Source organism: Lampetra fluviatilis, chromosome 3 (genome assembly GCF_964198595.1).
Source record: "Lampetra fluviatilis chromosome 3, kcLamFluv1.1, whole genome shotgun sequence".
In the NCBI taxonomy this organism is placed as follows: Eukaryota; Metazoa; Chordata; class Hyperoartia; order Petromyzontiformes; family Petromyzontidae; genus Lampetra; species Lampetra fluviatilis.
The window spans coordinates 31835015-31851885 of NC_136277.1; the positions used below are offsets into that span (position 1 = coordinate 31835015).

Sequence of the window (16871 nt, forward strand, 5' to 3'; positions counted from 1 at the left end):
CGTGGGTTCGTGGAGTGGGCCAACAAAAGCCCCTGTGGGTTCGCGGTCGGGTTGGCGGGGGGGCGGTGTTTGTATTCCGCGGACAGGTTTTGCTGACCTCTTGCCTAGGGCTCGCGCAGCTTGCAGACATCAGAGGGAGGTTCAAATCAGAGGGAAGTTATTTAAAAAAAGAAAGAAAAGCACATATTCATTGTCATCACTGGAGAGGTGACTTGGGTTGGTGTAATAGCCTCATAGTGGTCAGTGTGTGTGTGTCTCGCTGTGCTGAACAATGGACCAGTTTGTTTGGTATATTTGGGTAGATTCATGCTGCCAGAGGGTTATATTGTCGTAACGTTCTGACCTGCCCCTACTGAACATCTGTGAAAAAGAAGCTTCGTCGCTCATCAGATTCCTCCAATACAAATACATATTCCGACTCTGAATATTTAGATGCAATTTCCAAATCGCTCCATTATCATCGCCAGTCATGATCTATCCACTTCTGGACGAAAGCCTACTCAAGCCGTCACCATCCCTCACGTGAGATCCACATGATGCAACAGTCCATCGAGCTCCCACACAGGAAGTTGATGTCACTCTGAGTCTTGACCACCGGCCGTGTGTTGAGTTCAAACCCGTTTATTTTAGTTTTTTCTCAACAGGCAAATACGAAGGAGGTACATGCTTGGATTTTTGCTGAGATACAGAAAGGGGAACGCATAGGTCGGAGAGAAAATGAACTATAACATCCTCACATCTGCTCTAAATTAGAAGCTTCACTGCATTAACATTGGCACCCGTGACACTCCTTTGACCGATTGCAAATTTTCACAGGAAATCACTCATCCACTGCATTAATAACATCTGAGCACAATTTGCATAATGCTGACCGCTGTATGTCCGTGTCTGAGACACAAATGCCGAAGGTGAAAATCGTAATCAACTAAACCGCGTCGTAATGATGCAACGATTTAGAAATTGCCTTTTGTTGGGCGACAATTGGGAGGTGAATCAATTCTAATTTTAAAAATATATTGACAATGAACAACAGCGGGCTGTCGAATGTTGAAAGCATTGTAATTGATCGATTGATTCAATTATTACCTTCATATTGACTTGATGCAAAATGTGCAAGCAAAAAAAATCCTGCGTTGGCACGCTCAATGGAAATATTCTAGCAAAACTACTGTATGGAAATATATTCTCAAATAAACTAAACCCCACAACCAGATGCACGCAGAAAATGTGAAAGAATTCTAATAACTGTAAAAAAAAATCATAACAGCTGTAGCTCCTCATCTGGAATTGATTTTTTTGCCGACGATTTTGCCGAACACGATATGTTTTTGTCGAGCGAGATATGCAAAAATTGGGTTCAACACAAATTACGGCTCCCCGATGCGTGTTCGGGCCGTGCCGCCCGACTTTTTTGTTCGCTCCATGTGCCGGGAGGAGGTTCTTCTTCGCGGCACGGAGAGGGAAATGCCGAGGGACATCGCTGCCGCGCGAACCGACGCGCGGCACGAACCGAGAAGCGCATCGCGGAGTGCGCCCCCCGGCACAGCCGCGGAAAAAAAACCTACGCAGTAGAAATTCCAACGCAGAGAGGATGTTGCCGCAAAGTTGCACCTCGCGCGCAGTAAATCCACAGTGGACGCGGCGCAGCGTGTGGCAGAGTGTGACCCTGTGGGCACATTGTGTCTCAGCACTGGGTCTCCAACCAGGGGAGGAGATGAGCATTCCTGAGCAGACACTTTGGGACACATTTACGAGTGATCTTTGACCGCACGGTCATCCCCATTTCCGTCCTCGTCACCGAATACACGCAAAGTTATTGGAATTCTCTCATTATTGCTCGTGTGCGTGTGTGTATGTATGGGGAGCCGTAGTGTCGCGGTTAGTGCGCTACGCTATGCACTCGGTGACCCCAGTTCGATTCCCGCTCACAGCCAACACGAGTGACGATTATCTGAACCGGTCCTGGGCCTCCCCTAGGTTGACTCGGCCTCAAATGAGTACCCGGTGCGATGTGTAAACATCGCCACTTGGGACACAGGCGGTTGGGTGCGGTGCTGGCCACTCACTCCGTCGTGTGCCGTGCCGGCCTTCATAGGTGCTCGTGAACAGCACTTGCCCCAACAGTTTGTTAAGGCTATTTGGGGGATCTTTGTCTCTGTTTTTTGTGTATGCATGTGAGTGGAGAGTTTTGCGTTTTTGAACTACCTCGCGTCCAAGTTGTTTCTGGAAGCTATAAAAAGCCAAGTTTGCAGCCCTCTGCTCGGATTCTATACTTAGTTAAACTTTTCACGAGGTTCACATGTTGAGCGGTGTACGACGTTACAACTCGGCGACCCCGTGCAGAAAGCGGCGCATTGTTACCCACGCTCAGACCGGTCGGTGGTTCCCACACGTGGAATCCATTTACTAGGAGGCACGGGAGGCAGGAGGGGGGTTCGAGGGCTAATCGTTGGCAAAAGATTGGGGCCAGAAAAAAGAAAAACCCCTATTCCCGCCGTCGAAGCCCTCTGCTGCGGCGATCCTGCAAACACTTTTGAGCGTTTCGCTCGAGCGTAACAGAAACTTGGACGTGCCGACGTGAAATGTGGATGTCGTTGCGACGCTACGCGCCCCCCCCCCCCATCAGGGCCGTTCGGGAGAGAGGTGTTCGCGCGTGCGCTGGAAATGGACTTCGCATTGGGCCATCGATGTCTGGGGAAAGAGGAAAATAAAACGTGCGCAACACATACAGCCAGCGTCAAAGTTCTCCCTTTCACTTCTGAGCGCGGGGAAGGGTGACGCGGTGAGTCGGCCCTCGGGGATTGGGGGCGGCCAGTGAATGTGGCTCCATGTGAGTAACTCGCCTCCCCTAGGTCGACTCAGTCTAAAGATATTATTTTATCTTTAGACGTGACTTAACCGAAAGAACCAAATAATAATTCCTGCAGTCACGAAAGTTCTAAAAATTAAGATTGAACCACTTCTACGGGGAAGTTTTAAGCTTATCTTTTTTCTCTCTCTCTCTGGCAACCTGTTTTCTCTGCCTGTGTCCTCTTTAGAATGTTCACACTTAAATTCTAACTTAGCAATCTTTGAAATACGTAATCAACCAGGCTTTGCGTTAATTGTGTGTTGACCGACCCTCTGTGTTGTATTACATTACATTTCGATATTTTACTAGGTTATTTAATTTGAGTGTGTCCTTCTCCTGATTTTCAGGCTTGCTTGCCGTGTCATCGTACTTGCAGCACCACGTCTGTTGACCACTCATTGATATGCTAATTTTTTCTCTAACCCCCCTCCCTCTCTCTGCCTCCGCCCCCCCCCTCTGTCTATTTAAGGCCACCACACAGAGACGATCACCCCTCTCTGTTACCTGTGTTGCTCTCGCTATGTATCTTGGTGATATCTGTCTGCTAATATGTCTGTCTATAGTTTTCTGGTTAGATTTTATGTCGCTGTTTCATTATACCTGATGATGATTGCTTGTGTTGCAATCGAAACGTCGTATTCTATTATTTAATTTAATTTATTATTTTATCTTTAGACGTGACTTAACCGAAAGAACCAAATAATAATTCCTGCAGTCACGAAAGTTCTAAAAATTAAGATTCAGTCTCAAATGACCACCTGGTGCGGTGTGCAAATATCGCCACTTGGGGAGGCAAAGGCGGCCTGGCGTGGTGTTGGCCACCGACCCCCTCGTGCACCGTGCCGGCCTTCATCGGTGCTCGCTAACAGCACTTGGCCCAACAGTCTGTTAAGCCTACACGGGGGATCTTTGTCTTTGTAACTTTCCCCTTTCCCCTCTCTCAATCCCGCCTGCCGACTGCGGGCAAAGGTAGGGGCACCGCTAACGACCCTCTCTGTGTGCCCTCCTCGCGGGGGAAAGAGAGGCGAGAGTTGAGAGAGGGAGAGAGGGAGAGAGAGCAGCTTTGTTCAGTGGGCAAATAGACCCCTTCCTCTTCCCTCCTCTCGCCTTACACGGGAAAATATTTGTTTTTCCAACGTGTCCCCCTTACACTGGCGGGATACACAGCGTGCATGTCAGTGGTGGTCAGCGTGTTTGGAGAAAGAGGATATTAAAATTACGCGCAGAGTTGCATTTTCAAGTAGTCATGTGCAATATACAGCAAGTTGCCTCTTGCGCTAAGGGAAATGCGATTTTTTAAAAATATTACAGAATATGAAGTGTACTTAGTGGCTGAGGTTTCAAAATAACAATTGAAGTAGGTTCCTGAAAAGTACATATTGGATTTCCCAGTCTGAGGTGATAGTAAGGGGGCAGCAAGTTGAACCGATGATGAAGCCGCTAGCAGCATATTAAAGTTTTTCTCTTGAGTCTATATGTGAGGCTATGGGTCTCGGTGCGAGTCTGTGCTCTCTTTGTGAGTCCCTGGGCCTCGATTTCGAGGCTGTGGGTCTCTGTGTGAGAAAGCTCTGTTAAGCGAAGCCGCTGCTGGTGCATTCCAGTTTTTTTCAATTGAATCACCTGCACGTGTGCATCACCTGAGCGTGGAAAACCCGAGATGGACTTTGTTGGCCCCTCTAACCTGGAGCTACGGAGCCCCCACTGAGTTGGATTGTGCGTCTCTCGTTTGTGTTACGTTCGTGTAGTAGTAATAGGTTTTTACACTTTCAACTGGTACAAAAACTGACACCTTTATACGAGGCATCATGTTTGCAATAACCACAACACATTCACTCAAAATGCAAACAAAAAGAAACAACTCTGATAATAATGATATGCACTGTCCTTGAAGTTGATTGGTCCACACCCGAGACAGCTTTTCTTAGAGCCTAGTCTCCATTGGTGTTGGACCAGATGACGCCAAAAGGCGTACAACTCAAAAACAGCGCACTATCAGAGTATTGAAAGCTCGGGGTAAGAATTTACACTATGAGACCTCCTTTACCAGTGGCAAAATATAGTAATATGTTTTTACCCTTTCAACTGGTACACTGTGTCCGCTCTCGGGAGATGTCGTGATTTTCCAGCCACCTTTTCTTCGACTCAGGCTGAGGACGTCGAGATAGTCACCTTAAATATTCAGGTGAGGGCCCAACATATGTTCGAACAAAATGATAATTCTACTCGTGATTATAGTAGAATTACTGTGTATAGAGAGAGAGAGAGCAATCATAACTTCTTGAGAGTGAAAGCAAAACGGAACGTGAAATCTTTATTCTTTCATGAGAGGTACAGGTTCAGGCCCTGCATTGCCTGCTCACACCACTGCTGAGAGAAGAGGCCTCGACTAGAATGCGCTATAGAGAGCCCTTCTAGAGGGCATTGGCTACTCCGTCCACACTGGCCAGACGCCTTAATAGCGCTGGGGATTTTACAACGTACCGTACATTACTGTGGGAATCAATCCTAACTTACTTACTTACCCCTCTTCACTCCCTGTTGAGCATAAGGCCGCAACAAGCCCACGCCATTCCGGACGGTCTTTAGCAGCTTTCTCTGCTTCACCCCAAGACAGACCCATGGCCGTTAGTTGGTTTTTCAAATATGTTCCTGTTGCAGTTTCCATAACAATTCTGGTTTTTCCGTGGTGGGGTTGTTAGCCCCATGCCCAACCCCAAACCCGGAGGACCAGGGGTTGTCCATTTCGTCTGTCCTCCACCCTTTGGCCAGTCTGGCAAGGTTGGACCTGCTGGGTGATGGAGGCAAGACGAGCTTCTCTACCACGACAAGGAGACAACCCAAATCCTAAAGAGTGACAAAATACACAAAAACAATGAGTGTAAGTTCAGGCAAACGTCAAGATTCACAGCCGGGCGTGTCAAGCGACGGAGATGGATTGGGCAACACGTGTTCTGTTCAGTCACACTCACAGGCTCCGTGTTTGAAAGTCCATTCATTCAAAAGCATTCTTCCTGTTGCAGCAAAAACATTTATAAAAAAAAAAATTAGAAAAAAGATTCCCAACGTTCATTTTAGGCAACGCGATCCTGACACCGATTCTCAAACGGGTTGTGGCTTCGTCTGTTTTAGCAAACTGAGCGCACATCCGATGCGCAATTCATCGCCGCTGATCGACGTGACTAATGAATGGCGCGTTAGGGTTACATAACGCTCTCTTTGGCTACTTTGTGTGTTGGAAACGTCCCTTTCAGCGCCTGTCCCTGTCACGAAATCCCGCGCACAGGGCTCTGCTTCACGAAGAGAAACGTGGGGCGCCACCGTGCCGAGTTGCTAATTACCTCGCCGGGTATACAGGAGGTCATGGGTTCGATCCCAACCCTGATGCCTGTATATTTGCATGCTCTCTTCGTGATGACGTGGATTTTTCTCCAGGTCCTCCGGGTTTTATGCCTCCACATCTGGAGTCAGCATGCGCTTAGAGTATTTGGCCCTGATAAATGTCCACGTGAGGATGATGACCACTTCGTTGAGCTATCATTTGTGGGCAGATCGCTTCTGAAAAAGAGCTATACAGCTCAGTGGGCTTTACCTGGTCAAATATCTATTTTTAACGGGTTCTCAAACATAACACATCAAATTTGGTTATGTACTTAATTTGGCTAAATTCTGGCTCTGAGAATTAAATATTTCAGATTTACAGACACACAACAGTGTATGGGAAAGTGTGATCAATAATGAAATGCTCCTTAAACGATTTTCCCGGACAAATCCTGTGAAAAACGTCTCTTCCACAATCATCACGCAATCATTCTGTGACCTATTATGGATACTATTGATCGCGAAAGCCTACTTGTTATGATTAATAAAAACAAATGTTTTTTTAATATTTTACTTTCAGAGTGGGCATCCTATGGGAAGTGTCTTGAATGGGATTCGGGGACGATGCCAGTCAATGAAATGTAAACCCGCGCGTTATTAAACGTGGGAAGTTCCCGCATCAATGGCTGCGGAAAAATCATCTCCTTGTTCCGCGTTTAGAGTTTGGAATCTTGAGTTCCCGTGCCCTGAATACGCACACACACGTCCTGTAATTAAACTGAGTCAGGAATTCAAGGTCGTTGCGCATCTAGTTACATTTTGTTCGCTTTTCATGGGCTAGTCTACAGTACGACAGAATGGTTCACAGGTCAGGGGTGGGGAACCTTTTTTCTGGCAAGGGCTATTTGGATTTTTATAACATCATTCGCGGGCCATACAGAATTATCAACTTAAAAATTAGCCCGGTATATTTGGTCAAACATTTAATTAACTCACCCCCTAATGCGATGGCTGGAACTGCTTCTCTTTGGTGAGGCGTGTGATGTTAGCTGGTGTTGATGATGTTGCTGCTACTCGCAACTGCTGTGCCCTCCTCGCGGGGGAAAGAGGTTTGCTCCTAGATTTATTGAATTTCGAGTCCCACCTGCGGTTGCCTTGGCAGGGCCAAACCAAATGATTTCGCGGGCCTTGTACGTTCCCCACCCCTGTCATAGGTTTTTGCAGGGCTGTGCTACGTGGTGGTCAGCAGAGGGCAGTGACAGAACGGTTTGTTGTTGTACTGCATATTCGAAACATCTATGCTCTCGTGCCTTCACGAAACTCGCATTGACCAGCGTAAAGCACGGTTAAATAACCCCCGTGACAAGATCGGCAAAGGGAGGCCCTCATCCCGCGGGTGATGGGCACAAGGGCTGTACACGTGTGTGCATGGTATGTGTGCACATTTACAACAATTGTCATAACGTCCAGGAAAGTGTCGGCGCGTGTCAACTATTTTTCCGGCGTTGCGATTTTTGTTACGTTTGGCCATTTCCTGAACGAAGCAGCACGGCTAATGCGTGATTTGGTATTTTTGTCAACAAAAAAAAGTATTAAATGTTAAGGATGTTGTGTTTACAAAGCAGCAGGGGATATTCTGCGCTGAAGATTTTTTTTTGGGAGTGGCATGGGAATATTTAGTTTGCCTTTGCCCCACCACCATCAGCTGCTAGGGACCAAAAACCAGTCGGGGGGAAAACAAAAGTCAGTAAAATAAATAATATAACTATTCTACGATTATCCGACAGTTCTTTGCTGGTCGTATCCGCGTGTTGTTCGGTACGATGTCCGACGTTTCGCGCCGGGAGCTTCTGCAGGAAGCGAAGCGCCGGAGCACACGCGGTTACAACCCGAGAACCACACAGCACACCCGCGAAACCCTACGCAGTGGTATTTGTTCATTTTCATCGATGCAGCCACGATGTCATAATGTTTAACGCGTAGGCTTTCGCGACCAATATTATTCATAATAAATGTTTTTGGTTTAGATCGCGTTATTTATAAATGTGGTGTCTTAGCCCTCCACCACCCGACACGTTGACAAAAGACAAAATAGTTCACTACTTTAGCCCACCGGTGTGTTGAAGAGTGAATCCACAACATTTACAATTTTTGAGTAGTACGACGTTTCGCTGGTAATTATATCCAGCATCATTGGGCAATTTGCACACCGGTGGGCTAAAGTAGTGAACTATTTAGTCTTTTGTCAACGTGACACTTTTTTCCTGATTGGCCGTGTCGGGTGGTGGAGGGCTACGACACATTTATAAATAACGCGATCTCACCCAAAAACGTTTATTGTGAACGATGTCATAATGTTATACTTAAAAATACGCTGAACATCTTAATAGAAGGACGTAATTTTTATGAAGTGTATGAACTTACTACTTGTGGGTAACTTACAGATTTGACAAATCTAGGCGATGACAACCAGGTTGGGCTGTGGCATTGCAAGTATTTCATTGATCACCATACATTCATCGAGTCGCGTGCTAGAAAATAAGTAACTAAATAAGTATGGGGCGACATCTCCCATTCGGCCAAGAATCGATCCTGGGGTCGAAACACAAGCCGTAATCAAAACAACTCATCCGCATCTCAAGGGGACGCCTCACGATCGAGGCTTGAATTTGTCACTGTCTGTGACATCCACTGTGGAGAACTGCGGGAATCAAAACTGTGGGTGCCACATGCAAACCCGCCCGGCGCTGTTGTGTTTCTTTGTCGTCAAGAGAGGCGCTTCGGCCACACGCAGCTGAAAAGCCGACAGCGCCTGCCGCGTGAAACCCCGCGAACATTAATCACAGGCTGTCAGCAATCCCACGTAAAATCACGATGACAGTGTGCACTCACAGGCAATCAGTTAATTGCACGTGCTTGCCTAACACACTCTTTTTTTTACGACTGCAAAGTCATCACGGCGAAAACCTCGCAGAGTTTTCGGAGCAATGTGAACCCGAGACCTGTTATGTTGTTGTTGTCGTCGCGCTTTGAATCGGACGTGTCTGAACGCGTCCGACAACGTTGATGACGCGTTGATGTGAGTGATGCGGTGAAGAGGCGTGAGGGTGATCGGGCAAACGAATTGTTTTTCTGTGCCGCTACGCTCCCTAGTCTATGTGCTCCCCCCAGAGACACGGCACACAGAGGGAGACAAAGAGACCAGGAACGCACGGAGACAGAGAGAGAGAGAGCGAGCGAGTTTCATTTGGAAGACCCTAAGGGGGACAGAGGCTTCGTAGCTTTTAAAAAAAAAAGTTAAAAAAATGTATCTTCTTGGTTCTTTCGGTAAAGTAAAAAATAATAAAAACAAAACATAATAAAATAATTGTGAGAATTATTTTATTATGTTTTATTTTTATTATTTTATTACTTCCCTTCTACGTGACTTTACCGAAAGAACCAAGAAGATGAATCCCTGCAGTCACGAAAGCTTTAAATCGAAAAATAAAAAATGTAGTTTTTAATTTGACAAAATACCTAAATAGGTATTTTATATTCATTGCAATAGTTACAAATGCTATTCGGTGCACTCCTAGTGCGGCCAGCTTCTGTGTGATCGGTGTAAACGTTTTATGGTTTTTCTTTGACCACGTGAAGTGTCCTCAAATAGATGGCTGTAACCCTCTCCAGGCGTGGCAATAAATACGCAATTTCCTCTTTTAAAAATGTTTCCCCTTTTAACATGACCGTGGAATTCTTTTCCACATTATCTCTGCCCATACCTCACTAAACCTTGGGGTCGCATTGACTTTTTTTTCTTCTGTTGAATAGACCATGTTTTATAACGGCAATATATCAGTGCTACAGATTATTTTAAATGAATGAATTCCACGGTATAGTTAATAATTTCATTTATTTACGACCGCCGCGGATCATCGTTAATTCACGTATTACAACACGCAACGCAAAGGCCTGGCAATCGAGCGAAATGTTCTACAACGGAGGAGACTACGTCTGGCAAGTCGTGCTGCGCTCCCTCAGTCCGCTAAGCGTTTGGCACGGCGGGTCCGAGGGCGTGTAACTTCAGCGCTGCTCGGCGCACACGCGCACAGACGCCGGCATTCTAGCAGCGGGATGTTGGTTCGAGATGGGCCCGGGCACGAGCATCGCGAGCCGGCGCCCCGGGCCCTGGCACGAGCGGCGCGTGGGCATCGTTGCGCTGGGTGGCGTCAGCGATGAAAACGATGACGACGCGCTCCAGAAAGGCGTGATCCGTGGACGTCCGCTTGATTCCCCCTACCCCTTATTCCTACTGAGGCGGCGTAGTGGCTAGCCACGCTGGACGCATGGCCCAGAGGTCGCCGCGTCAGGTTCGTTCTGTCGGTACGGCAGTTGATAGGATGATCGCCCAACTCCCATAACCTAAAGGCGTGGGGAGGCAGTGAATTAATAATGAGCTACACTTTCCATCATATTATTCCTATTCTTTTGGGTCAGGTTACCATATGAACCTGTTTAATATCCGCCCTTTGCTTGCAGCTGTCTCTCCTTGTACCAGTCTCACGCCCGGCCCCTTCAAGTGCACGCCTGACACAGTCTGACCACTTCTTCTTCTGCTGCTGCTGCCCGCATTGTCTGGAGCTACCTCGGGCCCATCCGCACAGCCTGATTTCGTGCCTGTTTTCAAGTTTAGGATTAAAAACTTTCCTCTGCATCTCATGACGCTGCTACCGTTTAGTCAAATCCTTTCCCCTCCATTATTGCCTCCTCTTCCTGTAACGGTCCCCTTCATTTACGACCTCGTAATGGACATATTTTGTGCACACCACCTTCACGTGTTCTCCTTTAAGTGCTTTATAAAGCAAATTTAATTCCATTGTAACGGAGCGTAAACTTTAGCATAACCTAGTGAGGGTACACCCATCTCTCATCTGGCCAGCGTCGGACGAGGAGGCCACATGCCCTCAATTGGGGCAATATCCAGGGGAGTTCGAGCGTCCTCCTGGTGGAGGCCCTTTCGCCAGAAGCAGCACGAACAAGAAAGTGCAGGGCTGCACCTGTACGCACTGACCATAACACCCTGATTATAGCCCTCATTCTAAAGCCTTGCTCACACTAATCCTGACATCATCGCTCACCCTAACACTGACATCGCGTCTAACTCTTGCTCTCACCCGTTACCGCGCGACCGTAGCTTTCCGACGCGTCTCACTGTCCCCTCTAAACTGTTACCAATGGGCAATGGTGGCACAATGAAGCAGCTCTATGTCGTTCAAGAACAAGAAAAACACCATGGAAGTTTTAATAAGTATGCTTTACTGTGCAACACATTTCTAGGCACTCCACGTGCCCACCCGACTGAGAGGCCTGTGCATTTTTAGGCTTAGTGGACTTACAGAAAGAAAAAAAATCCATCACCGGAGCAGCTAATGTCGTTTGTATGGTCACTTTCTCATGCTAAAATATTTGACCTTGTGCATGCGTGCGTGTGTGCGTGCATGCTGGTATTTTGTGGAATTCCCATGTCGATTGATGAGTAATATCGCACAAACGGTCTCCTGATGTACTCCCCACTCACTCCCCAAGTGAAGCTACTGCTGTTTTTTCTTTTTTTTAAACCGTCTCAACACATTTAGCTGTTGTGCCCTTGAAATATTTGAAATGTGTTCTAAGCTGATTTAACCCGAGGGTTTGAAATTACAGTAGTTAGGTTGGCTAATCCGAACAGAATGTGCAAACGTGTAGAAAGCGGTGTTCTGGATTTTCCTTTTTCAAGCGTTTTTTTTCTTCCAAAGAGAGTGCAAAGGGCATTTGCAAATGGAGACACAATTGTGTAATCATTTGTGTTTTCTGATACAAGGCCTTTGAAAGTTTACTGCTTAACGGACGGTGCATGCTCCGGGTGGAATTGTGTCGAGAACATAGCAAGAAAAAGAGCACTCGTCAGATACCGAAAACGTGCCTTGCAACGGAATTATATTTTGGGCAATCAGTAACTTTGTTGGCCAATGGCCTTCTTCAAAGGTGACATTGCAGTGCAGGGCTCATTGCCTGAAACAATTAGCCTCCCGTATATTGCCCATTGTATAGCAGCGTTAGTGACTATTGTGGCGAGTGTTATTAATCATTGGTCTACATGTGAAGAGCCGATTGGAACATTGAAATACGTTTAAAAAGAGGGAACTTTGTGTTTTATAAGGCAAAAAAAAAACAGTTGAACAAATATTTAAGAGTGACATTTTAAAGCGAAGAGTATTGATGTCCCAGGAATGTACCCACGTTCTTCTCTGGCAAGAACGCGTTACGACTAAAACGCACCCTGTGAGTCGGCTGAAATGAAACACCGACGAATGTATGGGATTACGATAAGAGCGCACTTTAATGTGCGACGTACACGCGCGGTAAGGAAGCGAGGAGGAAGGGAAGTACGCGATGCGAAAGCGGATCTTATTCGCTCCAGGTGTTAAGACAACAACGATAAATTATGCCAGATTTTGCAGAGAGCTCAAGCATCTGTTTAGGGGCGCCGCAGTGGCGAGATGTCAACTCCCTCGCCTGGTATACAGGAGGTCGTGGGTTCGATCCCGACCCTGACACCTGTATATTTAGAGTTTGAATGTCTCCCTCCCCGTGGTCGCGTGGATTTTTCTCCGGTTCCTCCGGTTTTTGCCTCCACATTTAGAAACATCCATTTAGAATATTTGGCTGCTATAAGTTTCCACAAGATAAAGACCACTTTACTCTTTGGTTCTTTCGGTGCCTATGTGTTACTCTCTCTCTCTCTCTGTATCTTGGTGATATCTGTCTGCTTATATGTCTGTCTATAGTTTTCTGGTTAGATTTTTGTTGCTATTTCATTTATACCTGATGATGATTGCTTGTGTTGCAATCGAAACGTCGTATGCTATTATTTAATTTATTCTTTTATCTTTATACGTGACTTTACCGAAAGAACCAAAGAGTAATTCCTGCAGTCACGAAAGCTCCAAATTAAGAAAGACCACTTTGTTGAGCTATCATTTGTGGCCAGTTTGCCTCTGACAAAAAAAAAAAAGCTCAGTGGTCCTCACCTGGTAAAAACATAAAATATTTAACAATCTGTTTAAAATCCAAAAATAGGGAATCAGTTCTGTGCTAAAGCACAGTGTTCCGGAGTTTCCTTGGTGTGACGATGCGATATTCTATGCACAATTACATGGGCGGGTGTTGATGGCAGCGATGGTGGGTGGGTACGGCTGTTCTATTTCTGCTGGAGTCAATGCTTAGCTTTCACATCCTCATTGGACAATACGTGGTGGGCAGTTTTCATAAAACGTTTCTACCGAGGATTACAAAAAAAATTGTCCTTGTGACATAAACTATGGCAGTTTTATGTGTGACATAAACCACAACACATCGACTAAGAGTTTAATGCAGGGCCACGTGCTTCTCAGCTCTCATCCGAGCTGACCTGTTTTCTGTCGAACGAACATTATTTCTCAATATGGAATGTGCACCATCTGGCTACACACAATGCCAGGTTGCAACAAACGGGCTTGATTTACTGCATGATCACTGCCCTATCAAACCTTATTGCCAAGCGCATTGAGAGATTTGGCGACAAATTGCGACATTAAGCAAATGCTGATTACGAGCCGTCATTAATTCAGGGAAATGCTCGTATCACAAAATCAGATGAGCGCGGTGAGCCAGATTTATAGAAGCTGTGGTGTGAGGGATGCTCACTGCTGGGAATGTGTCTGGTCCTTTCAGGCCGGTGGCACGGGCTAAGATAAATGGCGCTTGTTTTCCCAAGCATTTTATCACCTACGTAGTTTTATCCATTCCAAATAGTCTGTTAAACGTTAGGCTATTGTGTGCAAAGAAACGTAATAAATGTCACCTTATAGCCCTGCCTCTGTAACTTATATATGTACTAAAAATAAGAGAGTACGGGGGAACTGTGTCGAAGTGGTTCGCGCGGCGTATTATAAACGTGACCTACCTGAGTTCAATTCCCGGCCGTGACTAACATCGGTGGCGTGTGATGTGTGAACTGGTCTGGGCAACCCTACTTCACCAACCCACACTGACCAGCGTGGTGACGTATGGTTAGACAGCCCTCACGTCCGACACGGCCTGGGGAGGCCTTCACCCAACAGTGGATTCACAAGTGGTCTAAAATATTACTTTTTAAGGAATATTGCACACACACACACATATATAGAAACGCCTTTGCCAACTTTCACTCACCGGCGTGGTGAAGTATGGTCCTGGGGAGGCCTTCTTCTAGCGGTGGATTGACAAAGGGGCTCCACGTACAAATAGAAAAGTGCACCGTGAAAACGGGAGATCATTCCCCATTGAGGTGCGAATTTGGGAGTAGTGGAGCGTTCGTGTGTGCCGGCGGGGGGGGGGTGTTTGTCTAGGAGGAGTTGGGGGGGTAGCGATTGGAGAGCAGGGGCTGGGTTTATATCCGAATAGAGCGTTTCTTTGACAAGGATTTATAAAAATCTCGGCGTGGCCCTGGGCGTTTTGTTTCACGTTACTTGACGCCTGGCACGAGTCCAAGGGCCCCTGTTGTCCACCCCCCCGGGGGTCCGTGGCGAGCGTGAGGCCAGGTTATTAGTGGCGGGGTTTCTAGGGTGACCCCCCCCCCCCCAATTGCTGGCATTCCCCTGCGTGCCGGTGGAGGCAGCGCTGTTCCCCCGCCCCCCCCCCCGAGCGCGAATCGTTCCGTAAACATGGGAGAGCCACGACTTGGTGGAACCCCAAAAAAAACGAGACGTGACATTGTTTTTTGCGTGCACGAATTGACCATCCACGCACACGGGCCACGAAATGTGTTTTAAGTACGGCAACCTCCTCTTCTGCGGAGGTTCTTTTATTGGGATGGTCGGCCAATTCCATTGATGAATGTTTGCTCTGTGGGAGGAAATCAGAGTGCACCGTGCAGAAGAGAAGATGACACTCGAAGGTGTCCATAGATGGATTCAATCCACTTGCTGTGCTGCCATCTCCTGTGTTTTGGTGTTTTACACATTTTCATGATCCATCAACCCTCGCCCCCAAAAGCACACCATCACGGACACCCGCCACCGGGACTTGGCTCGACGCTAAAGCACAAACAGCAAATGTAAACGCTCGGTTGGTGGCAGCGGTGGAGTGTGTCACCGACGCTCATCGCTAATTGTTCTGCTCCTGCTCCCCCTCCCGTGTCCCTTTCCTGCCGTGGGCGCGACGACGCAGTGCGGGAAGAGCAGAAGTGCGAGCTGAACTGCCGCGCCGTGGGCTACCGCTTCTACGTGCGCCACGCGGAGCGGGCCACCGACGGCACGCCGTGCGAGCCCGGCTCGGACGACGTCTGCATGGAGGGCACGTGCAAGGTACGGTGGGGCAGGCGCCACCCGCGCCACCCCACCCCACGCCACCGCCCCCCCACGCCCCTCGCGCCGTCCGGGATGGGCACGGGCGCCTCTCGCTGGAATTTAAATGCGCTCACAGCCGCGCGCCGCAGGCCCGTTGTGGCGCCTGCACCGTGCGGAATGTGAGAGAGTGCTCCTTCGCGTCTCGCCCAGTTTGTGCGCTCGTGCCGTACGAAGGCCACGGCCGGATTTCGCGTGACTTCATCGCTGTGTGTGCATGCGTACGTACGTGCGTACGCATGTTGAACTTCTTTTGCACCATACGTAGCCAGCCGTGTTAATCGGAGGTGCGGCGTGCGAAGGACAGCAAACGAAACACAAAAAAGCAGTTGTAAAGAAATGTGTTTTCAATCTAGATTTAAAAGTGTATAGCTCCCAGTGGCTTCCTAGTGTCAGTAGGAAGAGCGTTCCAGACGGCCACGATGCGGTGAACGTCTTTGTGTGCGGTGTGATCACTGTGGCATGGGGCCTTGGCGCTGTAGACTTACACGACTCGTCCGTTCTACCTTGTCTCATCCTTCAAGCTCGTTTGGTTCCAAAAATAAGCCTGTGCCTAATTCACGGCAAGAATCTGGAATAATTAAATGATTTTAAAGTGACGGCCAAAAAAGAAAATTTCCACGTGAAGTCATGGATGAGAATATTCAACAGCTCCAAATGAATGTGCAGTTTTAGTTTCAGCTTTTCACTACCATTACAAAATAATCTCTATGTTATTCTCCCATTCGACAATATAGACAATTACAGCTACCAAGATAAATAATTGGTGGATCTCAGTACAAGAGTTTACAATCAAAATATTATGGGACAGAAACGAATGCGTCGCGTTGGATAAATAACTTCGTGCTGGGTTTTGTGTTTGCCTGATCCAGCCAGGCCGTAAATCTCACACAGGGTTAGAATTACCAAAGCCCTTACACGAGTACAAATAGCCAAATAAATAAATCGAGCCCGTAAGAGTGTTTATTTTAAATTGCTCGCGTGAATTATCGGGCGACAGTCGAATGCTGTTGGCTAAAGACTGCCAATTCATGTTCGAGTGCACCAACAACAACAATAACAACTACAAAAAGAGAGAGCCCAAATGTAAACAAACGATTTACCCTCCACGGCTTTTGGAAGCCCCAAAGGGGGCGGAGAGCGGTGAGAGGCATCTGTCCATCAGCGCGCCACCAGCGTAGCACCTGCTCACCCTCGAGGCTTTTAAAGGGTTTCGGTAAAAATTGTGATCTTTTTTTTGTCGTCTCAAGGTGATCGGGTGAAATGAAAGAACTACGGCCGAACATAACAACAATAACTCAGTCAACGGTTTACTA

General features: G+C 47.3%; 1 protein-coding gene across 1 annotated transcript in view; it reads left to right on the forward strand.

Annotated features, from left to right (window-relative positions):
- THSD4 (thrombospondin type 1 domain containing 4) overlaps positions 1-16871 on the forward strand; it is a 150184-nt gene that overhangs the window by 45594 nt on the left and 87719 nt on the right. Inside the window, exon 7 of the mRNA XM_078854878.1 lies at positions 15380-15516. Coding sequence (XP_078711004.1) covers positions 15380-15516 — 137 coding nt within the window. The remainder of the gene's footprint in view (positions 1-15379; positions 15517-16871) is intronic.